This window comes from Equus asinus, chromosome 22 (assembly GCF_041296235.1).
Source record: "Equus asinus isolate D_3611 breed Donkey chromosome 22, EquAss-T2T_v2, whole genome shotgun sequence".
NCBI lineage: Eukaryota > Metazoa > Chordata > Mammalia > Perissodactyla > Equidae > Equus > Equus asinus.
Window position 1 is genome coordinate 18479422 of NC_091811.1, and position 22297 is coordinate 18501718.

At 55.0% G+C, this 22297-nt stretch overlaps 3 protein-coding genes across 5 annotated transcripts; 2 read left to right on the forward strand and 1 right to left on the reverse strand.

Moving 5' to 3' along the window:
- The first annotated feature begins 154 nt into the window (after positions 1 to 154).
- On the forward strand, positions 155 to 14628 carry USP5 (ubiquitin specific peptidase 5). Of its 2 annotated transcripts, none has more exons than XM_014866536.3 (20): positions 155 to 607; positions 3667 to 3792; positions 4567 to 4633; positions 4818 to 4951; positions 5099 to 5244; positions 5509 to 5693; positions 6156 to 6250; positions 6968 to 7161; positions 7907 to 7978; positions 8279 to 8366; positions 8473 to 8598; positions 9262 to 9415; positions 9753 to 9927; positions 10553 to 10641; positions 11523 to 11645; positions 12233 to 12376; positions 12453 to 12598; positions 12816 to 12969; positions 13270 to 13354; positions 13971 to 14628. In XM_014866536.3, the coding sequence occupies exons 1-20, from the start codon at positions 398 to 400 to the stop codon at positions 14062 to 14064; spliced, it is 2607 nt and encodes an 868-aa protein (XP_014722022.1). In that variant the 5' UTR covers positions 155 to 397; the 3' UTR covers positions 14065 to 14628. The 2 variants fall into 2 exon arrangements, with proteins under 2 accessions (XP_014722022.1, XP_044612086.1); XM_044756151.2 differs by having other exon boundaries at positions 158 to 607; positions 11523 to 11714.
- A 555-nt stretch (positions 14629 to 15183) lies between these two features.
- TPI1 (triosephosphate isomerase 1) lies at positions 15184 to 18837 on the forward strand. Its single transcript, XM_014866541.3, has 7 exons — positions 15184 to 15620; positions 16815 to 16938; positions 17051 to 17135; positions 17210 to 17342; positions 17633 to 17718; positions 18015 to 18102; positions 18240 to 18837. The coding sequence occupies exons 1-7, from the start codon at positions 15395 to 15397 to the stop codon at positions 18356 to 18358; spliced, it is 861 nt and encodes a 286-aa protein (XP_014722027.1). The 5' UTR covers positions 15184 to 15394; the 3' UTR covers positions 18359 to 18837.
- A 110-nt stretch (positions 18838 to 18947) lies between these two features.
- On the reverse strand, positions 18948 to 21413 carry SPSB2 (splA/ryanodine receptor domain and SOCS box containing 2). 2 transcript variants are annotated; one of them, XM_014866539.3, is made up of 3 exons: positions 21173 to 21413; positions 20278 to 21028; positions 18948 to 19331 (listed from the first exon to the last, which is right to left on the reverse strand). In XM_014866539.3, exons 1-3 carry the CDS (start codon positions 21185 to 21187, stop codon positions 19204 to 19206), a joined length of 894 nt encoding a protein of 297 aa, XP_014722025.1. In that variant the 5' UTR covers positions 21188 to 21413; the 3' UTR covers positions 18948 to 19203. The 2 variants fall into 2 exon arrangements, with proteins under 2 accessions (XP_014722025.1, XP_014722026.1); XM_014866540.3 differs by having other exon boundaries at positions 21184 to 21398.
- Between the last annotated feature and the right edge of the window lie 884 nt (positions 21414 to 22297).

Below are 22297 nucleotides of genomic sequence, written 5' to 3' on the forward strand. Positions count from 1 at the left end.
AAGGAGTAATCAATCATCGCCACTACCCTCTCAAACTCCGCCTCATTGGACAGCCCCTTTTCAAATACCAAGAAGACAACTGCCCTTCTATTTTCCGATTGGACAAGTGCCCAGGAAAGTTTCTGGGGTTGATTGGTTTAAACAACCGTCAGTTTCTGCTCTTCAACAGGAGGCACGCGAAGGGAGTGTAGGATCCCAGAGTCCGAGCAGCCAAAATTCCGGGGCCCCCCTCGCCGCTTCTACGTGCGTCTGCCTGGAAGAGCAGGATTGGTTCTTCTGGCCATCGACTGCACTAGAAGCGCTTTCCATTGGTGCCAGTCGAGAGTAGGGCACTGGGCGGAGCGCTAGTAGGCAGGCTCGGTCCAACTGCCGTGCTCGCGCGTCTCCCCTTTAGCGCATGCGCCTAACGAGCAGTACTCATTGGACAGCAGGAGTAGGGGGTGGGGGACTGGGAACGGTGGGAGCCGCTGTGTGTGGAGAAGCTGCTGCCGGTGTCATGGCGGAACTGAGTGAGGAGGCGCTGCTGTCAGTGTTACCGACGATCCGGGTCCCTAAGGCTGGAGACCGGGTCCACAAAGACGAGTGCGCCTTCTCTTTCGACACGCCGGTAAGCCCACTCCCCACGCCCGCAGCGAGCACGACTTCCTTCCATCGCCCTGGTCATTCTGTCGGGGCCTGCAAGGCTCGGGCTACCGCCTTCCTGCGATGCACCATGGGACCTGTAGTCCCCCACGCTGCTCTTTGCTGTTGCTTTTAATTAGCTGGAGCTGTCGTGTGACTACCGCTCCCGGAAACCACCGCTCCCGCCTCGCTCCCTTCCCGTCTCGTGGAGGACTGTGGGGATTGTAGGCGCTCCCTCCCCTCATTGTCGTTCTAATCTAGAGGCGCAACCCAATCGTCGGACTACAATCCCCAAGTGGACCCCGCGAAAGCCTGGGAGTTGGCCTTGCCTGTCGCGCATGGCTCTCCGGGTTTTGTAGTCTTGTGTAGGAGGGATGGGGCGACCCCCTACTGCTGTGGCCCGGGGTTGGGTTTGGAGGGTGGGGACCGCAATTCCTAGGCGTCTAGTAGTCTGGAAGTGGCCATGAAGAAGGCCGGTTCTGAGAAAGGCCGAGTTAGAGAGCCTCCACCCATGGTTAATATGGACAGGGGGCGGGGAGGTGGGTCATTGGTGGTAGGGAGGGGAGGAAAGAGGAGAGGAAAGCTCTAGTCGCTTCTCTTTTGAGGTGAACTATGACTGCAGCCCCCTCTTTTTCCTGCCCATCACAGAGAGCAGAGCGAACCCTTTTTAAAGTATTCCCAAGGAAATGGTTTCTTGGCGGGGGGAAGGGGGGAGCAGTTACCAAGGCCCTTTTCCCATCCTGGTCCCACTCTTGACTAGTTAGACAAAGCCTCCACCCACACCCTGCTTCACGTTTTGCAGACTCCACCCTGTTACCTCCCTTCCTGCAGTTCTGCCTTCTTGTGTCACCCTCTAGCAGAGACAAGCCTTTGGCCAGGCCAGAGCCTGAACTGAGAGGGCAGCAGCCTGGCTGGGATCCGCCCCCCTCACCACCCCTCCCCTCAAGCCACTGCTGGGCTGTGCCCAGGGTGTTCAGCCAGACCAGCTCATGGCCGGGAAAACTGCAAGTCAGAGTGGAAAGGCTTCATTAATGCATCGCCAGTGCTGAGTATAGCAGCATGATCTAAGGCCCAGTTCAGGATCATCACTGTGATTTGTGGTTTGCTTGGTTTCCTAGGCTTTGATTTGGGCTTCAGACAATGTGCTACTTCTCTGAAGTCTGGCTTTGGCAGAGCTACAAGAGGACTGCTCAGAGCAGAGCCCCAGGGTTCCCAGTCCTTGGTGAACCCAGCCTCTTTTAATTCCGACAGAGGAGTTTGATCCCTGCAGAGCGCCCCCCCCCCCCCGACTCCCAGTTTGTCAGGTGCATGGCTTGGTGAGGCACCATCTTTCTCAGGAGGGAAAGGTTTTTCTTAATAACCAACAGATGGTAGAAGTCTCTGGCTCCCTCTTTACATTCCTGTCTCTCCCTCCTTAGTAATTGCTTTGAATAATCAAAAGAGGTTTTTGTAATCTTATTACACTTTCCTTCTCTTACCCCAAGTCAAGAGATGTCCACTGTGGCCTAATTGCTTTGTTAACCAACTTCAGGCTTTTTTTTTTTTTTTTGAGGAAGATTAGCCCTGAGCTAACATCTGCCACCAGTCCTCCTCTTTTTGCTGAGAAGATTGGCCCTGAGCTAACATCCGTGCCCATCTTCCTCTACTTTACATGTGGGACGCCTACCACAGCATGGCTTTTGCCAAGTGGTGCCATGTCTACACCCGGGATCTGAACCAGCGAACCGCTGAGAAGTCGAATGTGTGCACTTAACTGCTGTGCCACTGGGCCAGCCCCCAACTTCACTCATATTTGGTTATCTTCAAATAGGGTTCATGGTAGAAAGAGAGCTTATTTGACTTCCCTGATGAGAAATGCTCTGTTTGTTCATGAGCATTGTAATCCACACTGTTCTAGGGAGTGATACAGAGCAACCTCTTGGACCAAAAACTGCCTTATTTTTGGTATCACAGCAGAGAATTTTTCAAGGCTGGGGCTTTTATTCCAGGAAGGAGATACCTGTTGTTTTTGGATCTGAGTGAAGACTTTGTTGTTGTCTCCAATTTCCTTCTCCAACTTCATCAGTCTAGTCACAAAGGCACTAGTAGCCTTGCTCAGTTTTGGGGAAGCCCATCCTCAGATGTGATTTAGGCTAGACACTTGTGTTTCCCTGTTTTATTCCTGGGTTGTATGTGTTGTAGCTGTCTCCGCAGGTATTGATTGCTAGGTTGTTCTAGAAAGGGGATGGCTTTGAGGTTGGAGGTTGATGGGACTTCAGTGGGGTTTAGTTGTTGGTCAGAGGGGAGGCGACAGGGTTGTGGCTGGAGAATGCTGGATTTCGTGTCCCTGCCAGACTGGGTCCAGGTTTAGCTGTGAGCCCCACATAAGACATTGTTCCCTTGGAGCTGTGCTTCAGCAGGAGAGGAGGGTGAGGACTCAGTGTGGACCAGGGTCCGACTACCTAGTACAGTGTGGTGAAGGACAGGCCTGGGCTTGCTGGCAAGCTTAGGGGTTAGATGCACTGTTCAGGTGCTAGAATCTCGGCTACTCCAGTCTGGAAGGTTCTCTGAGTTCTGGAGATCAGGTAGGGCTTGTCTTGGTGTCCCTGGTTTAGGTTCAGTGTCAGATGTACAGCTCTTTCCTCTCCCAGGAAAGGACCCTTTTCCCCTCTGAATGCAATATCTGGCCCTGGAAATCCACAGTATTTAGTCCTCATTTACTTTCTGAATCTCTTGGCTCCAGGAATCAGGTAAAGGGAGCTCTCTGCAGTTGATTCGAGGGCTCCAGAGCCCCAAGAAGGAGCAAGAAAGAAGATGAGTGGTGACTGATAGGTGTTGCTCATCCCCTGGTATCCTTGTTGTTTTTTATCAAAGTCGTAGGAGGAAATGGGGAGAATCTTAACCATGTACCAGGTCCTAAAAGAATAAATGACTTGCCGAGAGCCACATAGTGTTAGAGAACGGAACCTTTCTTCTGGGAACCAGCAGTTTCTGACCCCAGGTCTTAGTTTCCCGCCTGGCCAGGCTTCATCCTCCCTGTTTCCTCCCCTGCCTCTCATCCTGCAGGAGTCTGAGGGTGGCCTCTACATCTGCATGAACACATTCCTGGGCTTCGGGAAACAGTATGTAGAAAGACACTTCAACAAGACCGGCCAGCGAGTCTACCTGCACCTCCGTCGGACCCGGCGCCCGGTAGGGACAGGGGCTGGGGCAAGGCCTGGGGACATTCAGGCACATCCCACTGGGCCTGGGCTCCCATTTTTTTTCTTTTTTTTTTTAAAGATTGGCGCCTTCTGGGGGCCGGCCCTGTGGCCGAGAGGTTAAGTTTGCACGCTCTGCTGGGGCAGCCCAGGGTTTTGCCAGTTCGGATCCTGTGTGCGGACATGGCACCGCTCATCAGGCCATGCTGAGGTGGCCTCCTACATGCCACAACTAGAAGGACCCACAACTGAAAATATACAACTGTGTACCAGGGGGCCTTTGGGAGAAAAAGGAAAAATAAAATCTTTAAAAAAAGAAGATTGGCACCTCCGCTAACAACCGTTGCCAGTGTCTTTTTGTTTTGTTTTTTCTCCCCAAGTCCTCCCAGTACATAGTTGTATATTTTAGTTGTGAGTCCTTCTAGTTGTGGCATGTGGAAGGCCACCTCAACATGGCTTGATGAGCGGTGCCATGTCCCCGCCCAGAATCCGAACTGGCGAAACCCTGGGCCTCCGCAGCGGAGTATGCAAACCTAACCTCTCGGCCACGGGGCCAACCCCCTGGCCCCCCATTTTGAATCTCTGTTCTGACCTTCTATAGGCCTCAGTTTCCTCCTCACCTATTTCTGTTGGTGTCATTAAAACTTAGCACGCATTTTTTAGCTCCATTCTCTTCTGAGATTAGCTCACTCCATCCTGCCCATCCTTCTCATTTGTTCCTTTCCTGGTGCCTATTGCTGATCTTGTCCTTCATGCCTCATTGCAGAAAGAGGAAGACACCGCCACAGGCACTGGAGACCCCCCCCGTAAGAAGCCCACCCGGCTGGCTATTGGTGAGCCATGCTGTTCTCCCTGAGCTGGTCTTTCCTGTCTCAGGGGTACTAGGAAAGCCCCAAAAGAATGGGTCTAATCAGTGGCCCTAGAGCTCTGGCGGGGACAAAATGAATGCTGTATCAGAGGGGGGACATTTACTTGTAGTGGTTGTCCTACTCTCCCTCTCCTTTCCTGTCTCACCAGGTGTTGAAGGCGGGTTTGACCTCAGCGAGGAGAAGTTTGAGTATGATGAGGATGTGAAGATTGTCATTTTGCCAGATTACCTGGAGATTGCCCGGGATGGGTTGGGGGGACTGCCTGACATTGTCAGAGATCGGGTATGAATACCTTCCCGCCCCACCAGAGATTCTAGGACAGGTGGGACCAGAGCAGTGATGATCTTGTGCAAGCACTGACAAAGCTGAAGACCAAGGGCATGTGGGATTGGGGGTTGGGTACCACCTGTGACCCTCTGCTTCCCCCAGGTGACCAGTGCAGTGGAGGCCCTATTGTCGGCCGACTCAGCCTCCCGCAAGCAGGAGGTGCAGGCCTGGGATGGGGAAGTGCGGCAGGTGTCTAAGCATGCCTTCAGCCTCAAGCAGCTGGACAACCCTGCTCGAATCCCTCCCTGGTGAGGCCTGGCCCCTCCACCTCGGGGCGCAACCCCCAGAGCAGGGGCAAAGAGGCCACCCTGCTGGGGGATCTGATGGGAGAGAGGGTTGGGGGCAGGACAAGGAGGGAGACTTGGTGGGGAAGAACTAAGCCAGGGGACATCCAGAGGAGAGGAGAAAAGAGAGATCTTGGACTGGCAGGGGGACCTACAGAGCCCCCTCTCTCTACCACTCCCATATCCCTCTGACCCATATTTCAGCTAATTTCCTTCTCCCTGGGTTAGTGGTTGGAAGTGCTCCAAGTGTGACATGAGAGAGAACCTGTGGCTCAACCTGACAGATGGCTCCATCCTCTGTGGCCGACGCTACTTTGATGGCAGTGGGGGCAACAACCACGCCGTGGAGCACTACAGGGAGACAGGCTACCCGTTAGCTGTCAAGCTGGGCACCATCACACCTGATGGAGCTGGTATTCCCTCCCCTCCTCCACCCACCTCCATGCTGAAATGTGTTTTAACTGCTATTCATTTTATATGACACAAATAATACATGAATATGTTTTTTTGATAATGAAAATATGGTAGATGGGACTAAATCTTCAATTAATGCCCAAATCCCAGTTGCCTTCCTAGAGGTTACCATCATTATCTGTTTAGTGAGTGACCTTCCAAACTCATCTGACCCTAGTTCCTTATCCTACCTTATCCTACAGGGTAGTGTCACAATTAATTCCAATCCTCACCTGCTTCAGCCCATCTTCCCTGACAGCCAGTCCTAGAAGGGCTTGTGACCTCACTGATATTCAAGGGAGCCAAGAGGGATGCCCTGACAGGCTTGTCCTTCTCTCCTACCAAGGCCCCTCGGGGTGGGAGGGCGCATTGGTGGCCAGGCCAGTCCTGAGCCACCCCTTCTGACACTGCTTCTGCCATAGATGTGTACTCATATGATGAGGATGACATGGTCCTGGACCCCAACCTGGCCGAGCACCTGTCCCACTTTGGCATCGACATGCTGAAGATGCAGAAGGTGAGACCCCTTCAGTTTCAGATTCTTCTCATTTCTGCCCCGTCAGGCTCTTCTTCCCTGCCTGTGGCTGAGGTAGTGTATTGGAGAGAGCTGCTACAGTTGTCTCAGTCTGCAAGATGTGTGGGCTTCCTTTGGGAAACTTCTAGAATCATTTATTCGTTCATTGAATACTGCTGAGTACCTACCATGTGCTAGTCACTGTGTGAATAAGACAAGTGCGGTCCTTGCTTTCATAGACTTAAATTCTAGATGGAAGGGCAGACGTTAATCATAAACGCACGCCAGTAAGTGAATAACTACAAACTGATGGCCGCTATTGAAGAGATGTGGAGGGCACTGTGACAGTTTACAGCAGGGAGACCGGGCCTTGTCTAGGGTGTCAAGGAAGTTTTCCCTGAGGAAGTGATGCTTGGATAGAGATCAGAGGGGTAAGAAGGAGTGACTTCAGAATGGAAAATCACTTCAGGTAGACAGAAGCACATTTATTTCATTCCCTCCTTCAAGCAGAGTCCTGATGACTAATAGGCCTCTGGGACAGTTGCTTGTGGCCTTCCGGAGCCTGGACTGGATGATATCCGATGTGCCTCCCATGTTAGTGTCCATAATTCATCAAATTCTAGGTTCCAGTTGTGTATCATCCTACACCCTGTGAGAGATTAATGTAAAAAACACAGGGCTGAATTTCTCACTCCTTCTGAAGTGCCCCTTCCCATGCAGACGGACAAGACGATGACAGAGTTGGAGATAGATATGAACCAGCGGATTGGTGAATGGGAGCTGATCCAGGAGTCGAGCGTGCCACTGAAGCCCCTGTTTGGGCCTGGCTATACAGGCATCCGGAACCTGGGTAACAGCTGCTACCTCAACTCGGTGGTCCAGGTGCTCTTCAGCATCCCTGACTTCCAGAGGAAGTGAGTGGTGCCCTTTCCCCACTACTCACCCCTTGGTTCTCCACCCCCAACACCCCAGCTCCTGGTCTCCAGCCTGCAGGTAGACCCCTCCTTCAGCTGCCCGCAGTACCTCTGTGTTCTAGCTCAGCCTCAGTTCCTATTACACTGTGGCTGGTGTGCTGTGAGGGGAGCAAGTTACAGAACTGCACCACTGTCACCCAGCCACACACAAACCCCACTGACACAGCAGGACACCAAATCCCAGGGCTCTCCGTGGCCTCCTGACTGACTCAAGAGTGAGCAGGTGGTCTTTATTTTAGGCCAGTGACATCGGATGAGCACCTAACACGGACATGTAGCACACGGGGAGAGGAGAGAGCTTGGGACGCTAAGAGAGACGAAGGGCAAATTCTTAGTATAAATGAGTTTATTCTCTAATTGGGAAGGACCTGATGCGTATGCAAAGACTTAGAATGTATTTATAAGTTCTGTTCAATAGAATATGAACTGTCTTTATCCTTCTCCCTTCTCTGACTGTCTCTTGGCGAGGAGGCTGGGAAAGAATGCCTCTGAGTACACTGCATGCTGACGTAGTTGAGAAGAGGAGGAAGGGCAGGTTCCTGGAAAGAAATGGACTCCAGGGTTCAACCACAAACGCCCCACTCTGGAGGGAGTCTGTTCACTGGGCTTGGAGATAATTGCTTTCTTGTCCTTTCCTCTGAGCCTGGGCCAGAGCCCCTCCAATTATCCTTCCCTTGGCTCCTAGGTATGTGGATAAGCTGGAGAAGATCTTCCAGAATGCCCCAACGGACCCTACCCAGGACTTCAGCACCCAGGTGTATGTAGCCGGGTCCTTTGTATGAAGGCTGTTAGAGCCTCTTTCTGCTCCGTGACCGCCTGGAGCGGGCGGCAGTTAGCCCCTGGTTAGAAGCAGTTAGAAGCTTTCAGATGATTGCCTTTTGGGCGTGCTGTCTGCCTTGAGTTGGGTTCCTGTGGAATCTTAAGATTTTTCACATTTTAGAGAGTTGTCTAAAGAGTGCTATGAGCAGGAGTTAAGTTGGGGAGAAAAAGGTATAGACAGTCGTCAGATGGTTGTTATTTGACTGAAGCTAGATGGTTCTCTTGGATGTTAATGCAGGGCCAAGCTGGGCCATGGCCTTCTCTCGGGAGAGTATTCCAAGCCAGCAGCGGAGTCGGGTGATGGGGAGCAGGTACCAGAACAAAAGGTGAGTCTGGGACTCTATCCCTTTCAGGCTCTGGAATTATGGGGAAACTGAGGCCACTGGATGGCCTCTTGAGCCCCAGCTGAGTCACTGCCCTGGCTCTGCCTAGGAAGTTCAAGATGGCATTGCCCCTCGGATGTTCAAGGCCCTCATTGGCAAGGGTCACCCTGAGTTCTCCACCAACCGGCAACAGGATGCCCAAGAGTTCTTCCTTCACCTCATCAACATGGTGGAGGTAAGGGCTGAGGAGATGGCAAGGGAGGGCACTCTCCACTCTTCTTCCATCTGCCTGCAATTCCCTCCCTTCTCCCTCCTGCCCATTCTTTCCTCTGTCAGCCCCAAACCGGGTGGTGCCACCCCCGTAACCTGGTCATCTGGATGCACTGAGCCTTCCCTGAGAGTAGCTGCTGCACCTGAGGAGAATAGTAAAGCCAAGCAGGGATCCTTACACTTGATGGGCTGGCAGCCTAACGGAGGGCACACCCAAAGAAGGTGATATGAGGATACTTACTGCTTATAAAGTAAAATACAGGGGCTGGCCCCATGGCCAAGTGGTTAAGTTCGCGGGCTCTACTTTGGCGGCCCAGGGTTTCGCCGGTTCAGATCCTGGGTGCAACAGTTGTTAGCTCAGGTGCCAATCTTTAAAAAAAAAGAAAAAGAAAAAGAAAGAAAAATACAAGCACATTCCATTCCAGTCCCACAGCGCTGTGATGGGGCCAGAACGGGGGAGGGAGGGTGGTTAATTAGGGAAGGCTTTTAGTCTGCTCTTGCATCCCCGTGCCTCTTAGTGGTAGTCTCCCTTCCACTCCTCTCTCTCCCCGACCCCCCATTGACCCTTTGAGGCCCCCATTCTCTTCCCTGGCTGCCTAGACCTCCCCACGCTGCCTCTTTCCCATAGAGGAATTGCCGGAGCTCTGAAAATCCTAATGAAGTGTTCCGCTTCTTGGTGGAGGAAAAGATCAAGTGCCTGGCCACAGAGAAGGTGAAGTACACCCAGCGAGTGGACTACATCATGCAGCTGCCTGTGCCCATGGATGCAGCCCTTAACAAAGGTGGGCTGCTCTCACGAGGTCTGGGTGCAGTTGGAGTCTGAGGTCTATGACCAATGCGTGGCCACCTTAAAGGAGCAGAGCCCACATTATGCCCTGCTCCCTCAGCCAGAGGTCTGAAGCTGGCCACTGGGGGAGGTGGGATTAACCTTGCCACCAGCTTGTCAGCAGAGCTGTGTTGAGAAAGAGAGGCAAGATCATGGAGGGATGTGTGTCTGGTGGGCTTGGGGCTGGGGGGTGAGGAGCTGAAGTACTCAAGGACACAGAGCCAGAAGGGGGAGGCTAAGGAGGGAAACAGGCAGCACCCTCTGATGGACCCACCCACCAATTCTGTCACCAGAGGAGCTTCTGGAGTATGAGGAGAAGAAGCGGCAAGCTGAAGAGGAGAAGCTGCCACTGCCAGAACTGGTTCGGGCCCAGGTGCCCTTCAGCTCCTGCCTGGAGGCCTATGGGGCCCCCGAGCAGGTGGATGACTTCTGGAGCACGGCCCTGCAGGCCAAGTCTGTAGCTGTCAAGTAAGTCCTGTTGGTCTGGGCCGCAGGTTGCAAACCTATGTCAGGGTGATCCCAAAGTACCATCTGCCTCTTTCTCATTCTCTCATCCCTGTGGGGTTGGAATCTCAGGGTTGCCTCAGTTGGGGCTGGAAATCTGGCCCTGAGGGAACCAAGAGGCCCTGGCAAGAGTAGACTCAGCGCTAGTACGTAACCATGTCCCGCCCCTCCCGCTCCCTCTTCTCTCAGGGGCCGGGTTTCTTTTTAGTGCAGCATCTCTCTACTCGCTCCCTTAATCCTGGCAGAGCACAGGCACTCAGTATCAGTTGTGGACAGAACTTGGATTTCCGGCAAATTGGCCTTACTTTTTGTCTAACTCTGTCATTGGCACGGGCTGTGATCTGAAAGAGTGCTTTGGTCTCAAGGGAATTTGGCCATCTGCCCCTTTGCAGCTCCTGCCAACAAGACAGCCCTTCCCCTGACTTCTGCTGCTCCTTGTGTGCAGGGACTCTAATGCCTGCCCAGGGCAAGATGAGGATATAGAGAATCTTGTGGTCTTCTGCCCATGAGAAGTGAAACCCCAGGGTGGGGGCTTCAGGAGAGGAGAACCTTGGGGTTCTCTGGGTACCCGACATTCTCTCTTCCCTAGGACCACACGATTTGCCTCATTCCCTGACTACCTGGTCATCCAGATCAAGAAATTCACCTTCGGCTTAGACTGGGTGCCCAAGAAACTGGGTATGGTGGCTGGGATGAGCGAGGGAGGTTGAGCAGAAAATGCTAGAAAAAGAAGGGGCCTTAACACACGTAAATTAGTGTCTCTCACACTTTCCTCTGAAAGGAGAAAATATTACCTTAGATGTTTCAAAATGTGTCTCGTTTAAAAAGCACTAATCAAAAATATTAAGGGGCTGGCCCGGTGGTGCAGCGGTTAAGTGCAAACGTTCTGCTTGAGTGGCCTGGGGTTCGCTGGTTCGGATCCTGGGTGCGGACATGGCACCCCTTGGCAAGCCATGCTGTGGTAGGCGTCCCACATATAAAGTAGAGGAAGATGGGCACAGATGTGAGCTCGGGGCCAATCTCCCTCAGCAAAAAGAGGAGGATTGGCGGCATATGTTAGCCCAGGGCTAATCTTCCTCCAAAAAAAGTTAAAAGACTTTTTTGATTTTATAGTTATGATTTACAACCAAAAGTGACTTTCATAGTTTTATTTTTACAATTGGTAAGACATTTTCCTTTTGATAATCTTGAAACAGTTTGTTCTCACGCGTCTTAGAAGGCCCCTGATGACTTGGAGAACTGCTAGTTTAACTTCATTTCCTGGATCAGTTACGACCACAGAAGTATAACAACATTCTGTTGCACAAGTTGGAGCCCCACTTCCCTGCCCAGAGCTCATGTGTGGTAGATCGGGAACTAGAATCCAGGTCTCCTGACTCCCAGGCCCATGATTATTTTTATTACACTGGGCCCCCTAAGATTGGCACTGCTCTGAGCAGCTCCTTACTGCAGAGCAGTGCCAAGCAAAGGAGAAGGGGCTTGAGATTCCCAAAGTGCTTTTTCAGGGATGGCCTCCGAGGGCTGCTGAGGTGACCTTTATCCTGCCATTCCACTGACAGATGTGTCCATTGAGATGCCAGAGGAGCTGGACATCTCCCAGTTGAGGGGTACAGGGCTGCAGCCTGGAGAGGAGGAGCTGCCTGACATTGCCCCACCCCTGGTCACTCCGGATGAGCCCAAAGGTAGCCTTGGTTTCTATGGCAACGAAGACGAAGACTCCTTCTGCTCCCCTCACTTCTCCTCTCCGACATGTTAGTGACTCTTCTTCCTGCCTGTCTTTCTCCCTGCCTGATGGGGGTTTTCTCTGCCTGCCTCCCTGTGACCCTGTCCTTTGTATTTCTCCTGTCCTCCCTTTCAAATTTCCTCTGTCCTCTTTTGATGGATGTGAGGAGCAACTAGAGCACTCGCAGCCACATTCTCTGTGTGGATGGCGGTTGCTCTGGCTAATTGCCTCTCTACCCTTGTTACCTCACTGGGGGGGGGGGGGGTGAGGTACCATACTCCAGAAACAGGGCCCATTCTGTGAGAATGGGCAAGGAACGGGATCTATGGGGGATGTTTAGCCTCAGTCCTGCACCTTTCGGATACTGCTGGACCCACATTATGTTGTGTTGTCATTTTAGTTCTGGAATAAGGTACCAGGGCATGGAAGAAAGATGCATGGAATGAGTGGTTGGGAGAGGGCTGGAGGGCTGGACTGTGGGAGGGAGGAGGAACAGACAGTGGCCCAAGGAGACAGGTCACAGTGCCTGCACTTCTCCCACCACAGCACCCATGTTGGATGAATCCGTCATCATCCAGCTGGTGGAGATGGGCTTCCCTATGGATGCCTGCCGCAAAGCTGTCTACTACACAGGCAACAGTGGGGCTGAGGCTGCCATGAACTGGGTCATGTCGCACATGGATGATCCAGGTAGGCAGGGGTAGGTAGCAGGGTGGGGCAGGACCACCATCCTCCCTCAAACACTTCAACCCCTTCACATCTGCAGATTTTGCAAACCCCCTCATCCTGCCTGGCTCCAGTGGGCCTGGCTCCACAAGTGCATCAGCTGACCCCCCTCCAGAGGACTGTGTCACCACTATTGTCTCCATGGGCTTCTCTCGGGACCAGGCCCTCAAAGCTCTGCGGGCCACGGTATGGGCCGCCACCAGCTGAGTACTGGGGGCCTGGGGAAGAAGGGGGCGGGAGTGAGGTTGCATCCTTTGCAAGCAAGACCAGGGACAACTGGTATGGTATGGCCAAGGCTGGGGCTCCACCCTTCTGTGGCTGTGATGAAGGCCCTGAGGCTTTCACTGGTAGTTTTCTTGCCTCTGAACTTGTTACAAACAGTAATGCTGCCCTCCTCTCCAAGAACAATAGTTTAGAACGGGCTGTGGACTGGATCTTCAGTCACATTGATGACCTCGATGCAGAAGCTGCTATGGACATCTCGGAGGGCCGCTCAGCTGCCGACTCCATCTCTGAGTCTGTGCCAGTGGGACCTAAAGTCCGGGATGGTCCTGGAAGTGAGTGTCCCTGGGAAACGACAGGCCTGGTGGCATCTAGCCAATCTGCTACACCAGATCTTCATTCCAAGGCAGCTCTGCTTCCCTCGGGGCGGAGGGGTCAGAAGCTTTTCCACTAATGTGACTTCTGAAGGTGGGATTCTAGGAGGCTGAGATAGACTTTTGACCCAATACATGCCCCACACTCCCTGACACTCATGTCCTGAATTTGAGCTGTTAGATATGTCTTTGGACTGTCACTCAAGGATTCCTCTCTCATTGTCTTCCCTGCCCTCTCCCTGTCTCTCTCTCCTTCCCTAGAGTATCAGCTCTTTGCCTTCATTAGTCACATGGGCACCTCTACCATGTGTGGTCACTATGTCTGCCACATCAAGAAGGAAGGCAGGTGAGGGAGGGGCTGGCAGTGTGCGTTTGGAATGGGGGAGTGGTGGTGGGAATGAGTAGGGGCATCCTGGAAGTCCTTAGAATATTTGTGGAGAAGGTGAAGGACGGCCTGATGGGGGCCCAGATACACCAGGAACTGAGAGAAGCCCTGAGAGCAGGGATCGGCAAACTACAGCCCAAGGGCTGAATCTGACCAGCTGGTTTTATAAATAAAGTTTTAATGAACGTAGCCAGTTACTCGTTCATGTATTGCCTGTGGCTGTAGGGAAGTTGAGTAGTTGTGTCAGAGACTGGATGGCCTGGAAAACCTGAAATATTTACTGTCTGGCTCTTTACAGAAAAAGTTTGCTGACCCCTGCCTAACAGGAGTGGGTGGGGGGTGGCTGTAGAGAGACTGCAGGATCTGAAGACACTGAGGAGGGGAAATGACCCCTGTGAGATTGAGTCACTCCCTTCAGACAGGTAGCAGCTGGGCTGTAGGTTTGGGGGCCTAGGCAGAGAATGTTGGGAGTCTTTACCCCAGAATCACTCCAGGGGCGATGTCAGAGACTGAGTTGATGCAGCGTGTGGCATGCCCAGTTTCTTCATCCTGTTCCACTCCTCCCTCCCTTCCCCAGATGGGTGATCTACAATGACCAGAAAGTGTGTGCCTCTGAGAAGCCGCCCAAGGACCTGGGCTACATCTACTTCTATCAGCGAGTGGCCAGCTAAGAGCCTGCCCTCTGACCCCTTACCACTGCGGGGGGGGGGGGGGCAGAGCACCTGGCATGAGGGATAGGGGCTGAGGGATGGACTTCAGCACCCCCTCCTCTGTACCCTTTTTCTTTTTGTCCCCAGCAGCAGGGAAGAAGCTAGAGGCCATAGGAGAATGGCTAAGCAGAGTGGGGGTGGGGGGACACTCCAGAGACTCTGGGGATAGAGCAGGAAGGGGACAGAGGGCCGGTGCCTGTGTGTGAGGAGACTTTGTTGCTTTCCCTGCCCCTTGACCCCACAGTGCTCTGCTTCTCTGTGTAATCCCGCCGGCCCCTGGCGTGGAGCGGGGCTTGTTTGTGTGTGTGCCTGGGTGTAGCTTTGTGCAGCCTCTTCCGCAGAGGGGGTGTCTGTGCCTCCCCTCCCACTTTGTGTTTGCTCCCTGTGTGGTTGGGCAAGGAGGGATGTGAGGGAAAAGGGGACCCCCCTCGCCCTCCTGCCTCAGTCTTTCCCTCACCCTGTCTCTTCCCTGTCCTTCTCTGGAAAATGCCAAAATACACGATGTGAATAAAAGTACAATGGCTACATTGTGTCCTCTTTGATACCTTGGGAGAGACTTATCTTCCCTGGCGCTAACAGGAGGGCCGCTTTCCTCCGCAGTCACAGAAGAGGAGAGGCCCAAGTGGGCATTACCCAAATGTCCCTAGTGGCTAGGGAGCCCTCGGCCTGGGCTCCAGGCCCTGCAGTCTCTTGTCAGGTCTTGGCCAGCTGGGGCAAAGAGTGGGCTACTCCTCGTGGTGGTGCGGGGAGGGGGGGCAGAGGGAGGGGGTGGCTGTAGACTCTGAACTGCCTTTCTTAGCTACACAGTTTCTATGCCAATGTGGGCGGTCCCTCCCCCCTCTGAACCCTGTTAACTGCCCAGTAACTGTAGGGCTGGATTTTTCCTGAGTAGGTCAAAGGTCCCTGCTGAGCAGTGGGGGATGTAGCTATACTCTGATGGGCGAGGGGGGTTCCTTTTCCTAGAGTTGGAGAGATGCCCCTCATAGCCCCTTAGTCCCGGGAGCAGTGTGGTCCAAGGCCAAGCAGTGGCTGGGCCTGCCTGCAGCTCCACTGGAACCACCTCTGGCCCTCTGGAGGGCTGTAGTCGTGAGGAGGGGTTCCCCTGAGCACAGGGGCTCACAGTTCTCGCCTTCTGCCCAAAGTCAGGCAACTGAGGCTGAAGAGACGGAGCCCCCGGACGCCCCTAGAACGTTGCTACAAGAAAGGGCGTAACGTCAGAACCTTGCAACACTGTTGGCTAGCGCGCCGGCGGGCCCGGGGGCAGGGCCTGCGGGCAGGGGCCGGGCTCACGATGGCCGAGGCCGGCCAGGAGGCGGAGTTCTGCCTCACCGCGCTCTACATAAGCGGGCCGTGGCCGCGGCTGCGCGCTGAGCCTGCCCTGCAGTCCGCCGGTCCCAGTGCCATGGCGCCCTCCAGGAAGTTCTTCGTCGGGGGGAACTGGAAGATGAATGGACGGAAGAAGAGTCTGGGGGAACTCATCAGCACTCTGAACGCGGCCAAGGTGCCGGCCGACACCGGTGAGCCCTCGCCCGGGAGGGTCGGGCCAGGGTGGGGGAGGTCGGGCGTGGCAGCGCCCTCTCCCGAGCTCTTTTAGCCGGGTGTTCGCGTGGACCTGGATGCACGGATGGGAACAAGGGCTGTTGGGGGTCCCGGCCTTGACCCCGCAGCGCCTGGTCCCGCAGCCGCAGGACCGGAGACGTGTCGAGAGGGAAAGGCGGGGCCACATTTAATGGTGCCCTCGGACTGTGGGCGGGAAAGGACTTCTTGGGTCATCCGGAGGAAGATACCTCCGCCCGCGGACTGGGGCTGCACCAGCCAGGAGGAGGGGGTAGAAGCGGAGCCTAGCCCCTGTGGGCAACCGGCAAAGGCGACAGCTCGGGAGTGTGGGGGAGGAGGCTGAGCGAGCGCGCGGGCCTCCAGCTACCTGCCCCCGCCGCCGGCTCCGTGCGCCGCCGCACGTAGCCCGAGTCTCCTCCCTGCGCCTCGCCGCCGGCCCAATGCCCCCGCAGAGCTCCTCCGGCCGCCGGAGCTGCCCGCTCAGATCCTTTCCCTCGGCAGCCTGGAGGACTCCTGCCTTCCGCGGAAGGGGCTGAGCAGGTGCCAAACAGGCTGAGCCATTTGGGAATAAGGAGCGATCCTACAGCTTTCTCCAACCTGGAAATGGGAGAGCGCAAGGTCTTTATGAGTCAGTCCACTCCTTGCCACGCATGGGCAAAGAGTGCTGGCCTCAGTCCTTCCCGTCCCACCCACCTAAATCACAGAACCACGGACCTGATCAAAAGAGGCATCCCCTTCTGGTTTATTCCCCAAAGACCCCAGTACAAACCCCAGGAGCTAACCCCTTCTGCTTTTGGTAAAAATCTTTGCCTTGCCTGGGGTAGGTGGGGATGGGCTATTTTAGAAGGGAGGCGGGGTTGGCCCCGAGAGAATGCTGAGTCTAGGAGGTGCCCAGGCCCAGAATAGCTCGGGAAATCAGAGCTACAGTTGTTAAAAGAGCAGAGGGCAGGGCGAGGGCCGTGGCCTCTCAGGGGCACCTGGAAGGCCCAGGGAGTTGGGTACAGGCCCAGCCTGGGCTCAGAAGTGAATACAGATCAACTTGCTGGGGTGAAAAGGAGAGGAAAGCAGAACTAAGGAAGTGGGTGAAGGCTGGGGGCTCCAGAGGACAGGATGGAGTGTGGAGAATGAAGGCTTCCTTATGATCTCATCCTCAGAGGTGGTCTGTGCAGCCCCCACTGCCTACATTGACTTCGCCCGCCAGAAGCTAGATCACAAGATTGCTGTGGCTGCGCAGAACTGCTACAAAGTGGCTAACGGGGCATTTACTGGGGAAATCAGGTGAGATGCAGGCGGGAGAAGGGTGTATGGGGACCCTGCCCTCTCTTTCCTTGTTGAGGGGAAAGCCATAGGGTGGGCTCCCTGCTGAACCATGGTTTCTCTCTTCCTTTAGCCCTGGTATGATCAAAGACTGTGGAGCTACATGGGTAGTCCTAGGGCACTCAGAGAGAAGGCACGTCTTTGGGGAGTCAGATGAGGTTAGTAACCAGGAGAGGGGATAAGAGATGCCTTATTCCAAGAGTGGTGTCTCACCAAGTTTGTTCCTTAACAGCTGATTGGGCAGAAAGTGGCCCATGCCCTGGCGGAGGGACTTGGAGTAATCGCCTGCATCGGGGAGAAGCTAGATGAAAGGGAAGCTGGCATCACTGAGAAGGTCGTTTTCGAGCAAACCAAGGTCATCGCAGGTATTTCTGAAGAAAGGGACCTTTGAGCCTAGCCAGGGCCACGGAGGCACAGAGGGTGGGGTCCAATGCCCTCCAGCCTGACTTGATCCCCTTGCTGGAAAGGAAAGGAGGAGAGAACCCTTGCGTTTTCGCTATCACTTCTGCTCCTGTGTCTTATGGTATAGATGCCACTTGGGATTCCTTCAGCAGCCACCAGGGGGCACTAGGCCACCACGGTTCTTCATTCTCTGGGGAAGGAGCTAGAGAGTTCCTTCCTGTTCCCCCTTCCATCTGTGATCTCTGTCCCACAGATAACGTCAAGGACTGGAACAAGGTTGTGCTGGCCTATGAGCCTGTGTGGGCCATTGGTACTGGCAAGACTGCAACACCCCAACAGGTAACCAGCCCAGGAGCCCTACCTCATCCTCTCCTGCTGCAGTAGAACTGGACAGCCAGAGACCATCAGGGCCACCCCCTCATTTTAAAGACAGGAGCCCCCAAGCCAGAGAAGGAGAGTGACTTATCCAAGGACATCCATTCCAGGGCCTGAGTGGGATTAGAGCCCTGGTGTTCTGACTTGGATCCCAGGGTTCTTGCCCCAAAACCACACTGCCTTTCTCCACTGGTGCCCAGGGTTTTTTACCCTTTGAGCAAAAAGCAGAAAGTCTTACTTAGTCTGGCTTCTTGTTCTAGGCCCAGGAAGTACACGAAAAGCTCCGGGGATGGCTTAAGTCCAACGTCTCTGATGCAGTGGCTCAGAGCACCCGCATAATTTATGGAGGTGAGTGGGTTTGGCTCCAGTCTGAGGTGGGTTGGGGCTGAGAACTAGACTGAGCGCTCCTTAGACATGGAGGTAGGGATGGAGCGTACCCATCCCATCCTATCTCTGACTGTTCCCTCTCTCTTCTCCTTTCCCAGGGTCTGTGACTGGGGCAACCTGCAAAGAGCTGGCAAGCCAGCCTGATGTGGATGGCTTCCTTGTGGGTGGTGCTTCTCTCAAGCCCGAATTCGTGGACATCATCAATGCCAAACAATAAGCTCCATCCATTTCCCCTGCCCTTCCTGCGAAGCCAGGGACTAGATAGCTCAGAAGCCCAATAATTGCACCCCCCCACACACATGCTTCTGGTGGTGTCACCTGCCCCCTCTCCTGGCCTAATCCAAACTGTACCTCTTCCTTTACCGTTTACACCTTAACCTGTAATGGTTGGGACCAGGCTAATCCCTTCTCCACTTACTGTAATGGTTGGAACTAAATATGTCACCAAGGTGGCTTCTCTTTGGCTGAGAGGTAGAAGGGCTGGAGTTTGCTTGTGGGTCCCCTTAGTCCCCAGTGAGGGCAGGAGAGAGAAGCTATCCTCCTCTCCCATCCCGCACCATGAGGCCAAGGGCTGAGAGACAGCCTGGTCCTCCCCTCCAAGGCCAGGGGTGCTGCTCTCTCCTGTGGTGCCAATGCTTGTGTGTGTTGTGTATGTGAGCAGTCCTACATGTGGGGGAAATAAACACCTGGCACTCAGCCTTGTCATTTGTCCTTCACAGTACCTGCCCATATCATCTCTTTCTTCTTTCAGGCAGCCACAAGACCCTTGTGCAAAAAAATACCACGAATAGGTTTCTACAACAGCGTATCTCTTAGTATTTTTACTTGAAAAAATGTCTTTCGTACCAGGCTGCCACAGCTGTGAATAGCAGATCCTCCCTTCCACCCCTCTGAGTGGCTCTGGGGCTGCTGAGCTCCCCAGAGCGTGGGTTGGGGAAGAGGCCCAGCCTCTCTTCCCCAGCCTCACTGGCTTGAAGTAGCTGGTCTAGGCCAGCAGTGCCTCCTCCCAGCCCCTCCAGGGGAGGTGGGTGTCAAGGCCCCAGCACAGTCTGGTATCACGGGTCACTGGTAGAGCAGGTAGCGTTTCATGGCAGGGGGCAAGGGCAGAGCAGATACCTGGCCAAGCCGGGTATCCCCCAGAGCGTGGCGCACACACAGGCGGCTCAGATGCAGGAGGGAGTGTGGCTCCGCTGAGAGAAAGAAGGAGAGGAAGTTAAGCAGGGATGCAGCCACCAGCCAGGCATCCTCAAACTACAGGGTCCTGCCCAGGTTCCCTTCTGCTTTCCTGCTCCGAGTCTGCTCCCATCTTGGTTGAGAGAGAGACCTAAGGCGCCTGCGTCTGCTCTTGAGATGGGAGGCATCTGAGATTTCACACATCCCCAGTCAGAGCTGGGGGTACTCTAGCTAAAGCCCAAGGTGGCTCTGACAGTGGTGGAGCTGGCCCAGGCTTTGATTCCAGAGAGGCCTTGGAGCCGGGGCTGGTGAGGTGAGAGGAAGGATGGCCCTCTGCTTTCTCATGGCTCACATGGGTGATGGGAGGAGAGGCATCCCCGCTCTGCTGAAGACTGCACTTGCAGAGAATGTTCAGTTCAATCAGCTCCAAGCCCTGGCCCCATCCGTTCCCAAGGAGACCGTTCCCTGCAGCCCCACCCCAAGGCCTGCCTCCACTGCTCTCCTTCCAGGTACCCAGGACCTCAATGGATCCGTCCTGGGGTTTGACTGAGGAAGTAGCTATGTGTCACAGACAGGTCAGAGCCCAGGGAATCTGGTACACACCCTGGGCGCTGGCACTCCTAGTCCTCTTTCTACTGGACTTGGACACCTAGCTCAGTACCCACTTACCCTTTGCACCTCTTGCTCCAGGGGCTATCTCCTATAAAGCCCTAAGCCCTGAATCCCTGGAGTGCCTCCCTCCATTCTGACGGCTCACCACTTACTAGCAAGTTGTATTGCTGTTGGGAGGATTAAATTAGGTAACAGCTGTGAAGACCCCTAGCCATTCCTGGCACCGAGTAGGGGTAGGAGGCAGGTCAGATGAAGGCCCATTCCCTCTGCTTTTGTAAGGCGCTGAGTTGCCATCCCAAACCACAGCCACCAGTGACCGAACTCTCTCCCCACACCTGTCCCAAGCCTCACCTCTCCTTTCGCCCAGGTAGCTGATGCGGACCTGGCACTGGCCCCAGACGGCGCTTACTGCCGGATAGAGTGTCCTGCCCTTCAGTCCGCGGAAGGCTGGTCCTAGGTAGGTGCCCCCAATAGCGTAGCCCAGAGTCCCCTCCTCCATGTCCAGAACCACGAGCAGCCTCTCTGGCACCTCCAGCTGCTCACCCTGAGGTCCGGCTGGATACTGGGGGGCCCCAGGCCCCTTGCTCTGATGGTACAGCTTCCCTCGCCCAATGTCCCAGCCCCAGGACTCGCTGTTGCTGCCCAGCAGCGCCGCATAGTGGTCGGCCTGCAGCGGGGCGAGGGCCGTGGCCACGCCCACCACGGCGTGGGTGCCCCTCTGCTCCCGCGGCCAGCTGATCTCCCAGGCATGCAGGCCCCTCGAATAGCCCCTCTTACCCCGGGCCCCATCAGTGCTCTGGGCCACGGGCCGCCGCTCAAAGCACAACCCCCCTTCCTTGACCTCGATGTTCTCTGAGCAGTCCTTGGGGTTCCAGCCGTGGCGCCGTTGGGCCCCCAGGTCAGGAGGGGGAGCAGATAGCAGCTCCTCCAAGCCCTCCGGACAAGAGAGGTCAGGGTACAGGGCCTGTGAGGTGGGGGTGCTGCTGCTGCCGCCCCCTACCAGAGCCGTCTGGCCCATGGAGGTGAAGAGCCGGAGGACTCCCCGAAAGAGTCTTGCCGGGGCGTCTCTCTTCTGAAAGTTGAGCTCCCGTTCGGGATTGACCTGGAAAGGAGTTGGAGAGGAAGAGGGAGTGAAGTGCGGGATCCCGGCGGGGGTTCCTCACCCTGGCGCCCCATCTTCTCACCCACGTTTGCCCACCGCCCCTCTCCTCCCTCTTCGCTTCCCCAAAGCTCCTAAGCCCATCACCTTGTCCTCACCCATCTGTCCCGGTCTCCCGAGACTCTCGCGAGTTCGCCCCCTTTGGGCTTCTCCGAGGGCTGTCAACCTTGCCCGCACCGTGGCCCCTTCACCGCCGCCGAACCTCGCTTGGCTCCCCAGGCCGGGAGGAGTCCAGCAGAAAGCAGCCGAGGCCCGCGGCGCTGACCGCCGGCCGCTTCCGCCTCCAGCACCTCCCCCAGGCCCCGCCCCGCACGAGGCCCCGCCCCCACGGGGGGGGGCCCTCCGGGGCTGTTAACCCTTTAGTCTCCGCCCCAGGTAGCGCCCGGCCCCGAGCCACGCCGCCATAGAGACCCCTCCTGGGCGGCTAACCTCTGGTCACCGCCCCACGCGAGGAGGCTCTCCCTGGCGGTTAACCCTTCTCCGGCCGCCCCAGAGTCCGCACCGGGGCAGTCCAGGCTCAGAATTAACCCTTTGATGGTATCATCGCTTTGGGATCCCTGTAAGTCTGTTCTCCATCGTCAAGACCTTTGAGCAGCCTGGGCAACCAACTCCTGAGCCCCTAGAGATAAGGGCCATGGGGTCCAGGACGGGCTTCCATTGTGTTGACATCTGTTGGCTTCCCAGGCCGGGAGGTCGCCTGCATGTCCCTGTGATTCTGGGTCGCTGTTTCTGGGCTAGTCTCTTTCTGGCCCAGTTTCGAGTCAGTCTCTTGTATCTCTGAGGTTCCGAACTCTGGGCTCTGAGCCTAGGTGTCATAGGTCTCTGTGTTCTAGTCTTCATCCTGGATGTCAATCCATTCCTGAGCTGTGGTCTCATTGGGCAGTGCAGTGGTTAAGACCTTGGTTGTGAGTGAAGCTACGCCACTAATTAGCTGTGTGACCTTGGGGAGGTTGCCAAACTTCTCTAAACCTGTTTTCCCATATGTAAAATGGGAATAATGATGGTACTTACCTCATTGGGTTGTTGTGGAGTTGAAATAATTCAGGTAAAGCACTTAGCATGGAGCCTGGTACATAGTACACACTCACAAAGCATAGCTATTATTGTGTACCTAACATTTACTAAGTGCCCACTCTCTAGAGAGGCGATATGATATAGTGGTGAAGGATGCAAGCTGTGGGGCCAGGCTGACTGGATCTGAATACCTGAAGT

Coding starts and splice junctions, on each gene's coding strand:
- SPSB2 (XM_014866539.3), bottom strand. Junction 19,332..20,277: donor CTACCTGGGCGAAAGGAGAG/GTGAGGCTTGGG, acceptor TCTTTCTCTCAG/CGGAGCCACACTCCCTCCTG.
- TPI1 (XM_014866541.3), top strand. CDS start 15,395: ATGGCCGAGGCCGGCCAGGAGGCGGAGTTCTGCCTCACCGCGCTCTAC. Junction 15,621..16,814: donor CAAGGTGCCGGCCGACACCG/GTGAGCCCTCGC, acceptor TCTCATCCTCAG/AGGTGGTCTGTGCAGCCCCC. Junction 17,343..17,632: donor GCAAACCAAGGTCATCGCAG/GTATTTCTGAAG, acceptor TCTGTCCCACAG/ATAACGTCAAGGACTGGAAC.
- USP5 (XM_044756151.2), top strand. CDS start 398: ATGCGCCTAACGAGCAGTACTCATTGGACAGCAGGAGTAGGGGGTGGG. Junction 6,251..6,967: donor ACATGCTGAAGATGCAGAAG/GTGAGACCCCTT, acceptor CTTCCCATGCAG/ACGGACAAGACGATGACAGA. Junction 12,599..12,815: donor TCAAAGCTCTGCGGGCCACG/GTATGGGCCGCC, acceptor CTCCTCTCCAAG/AACAATAGTTTAGAACGGGC.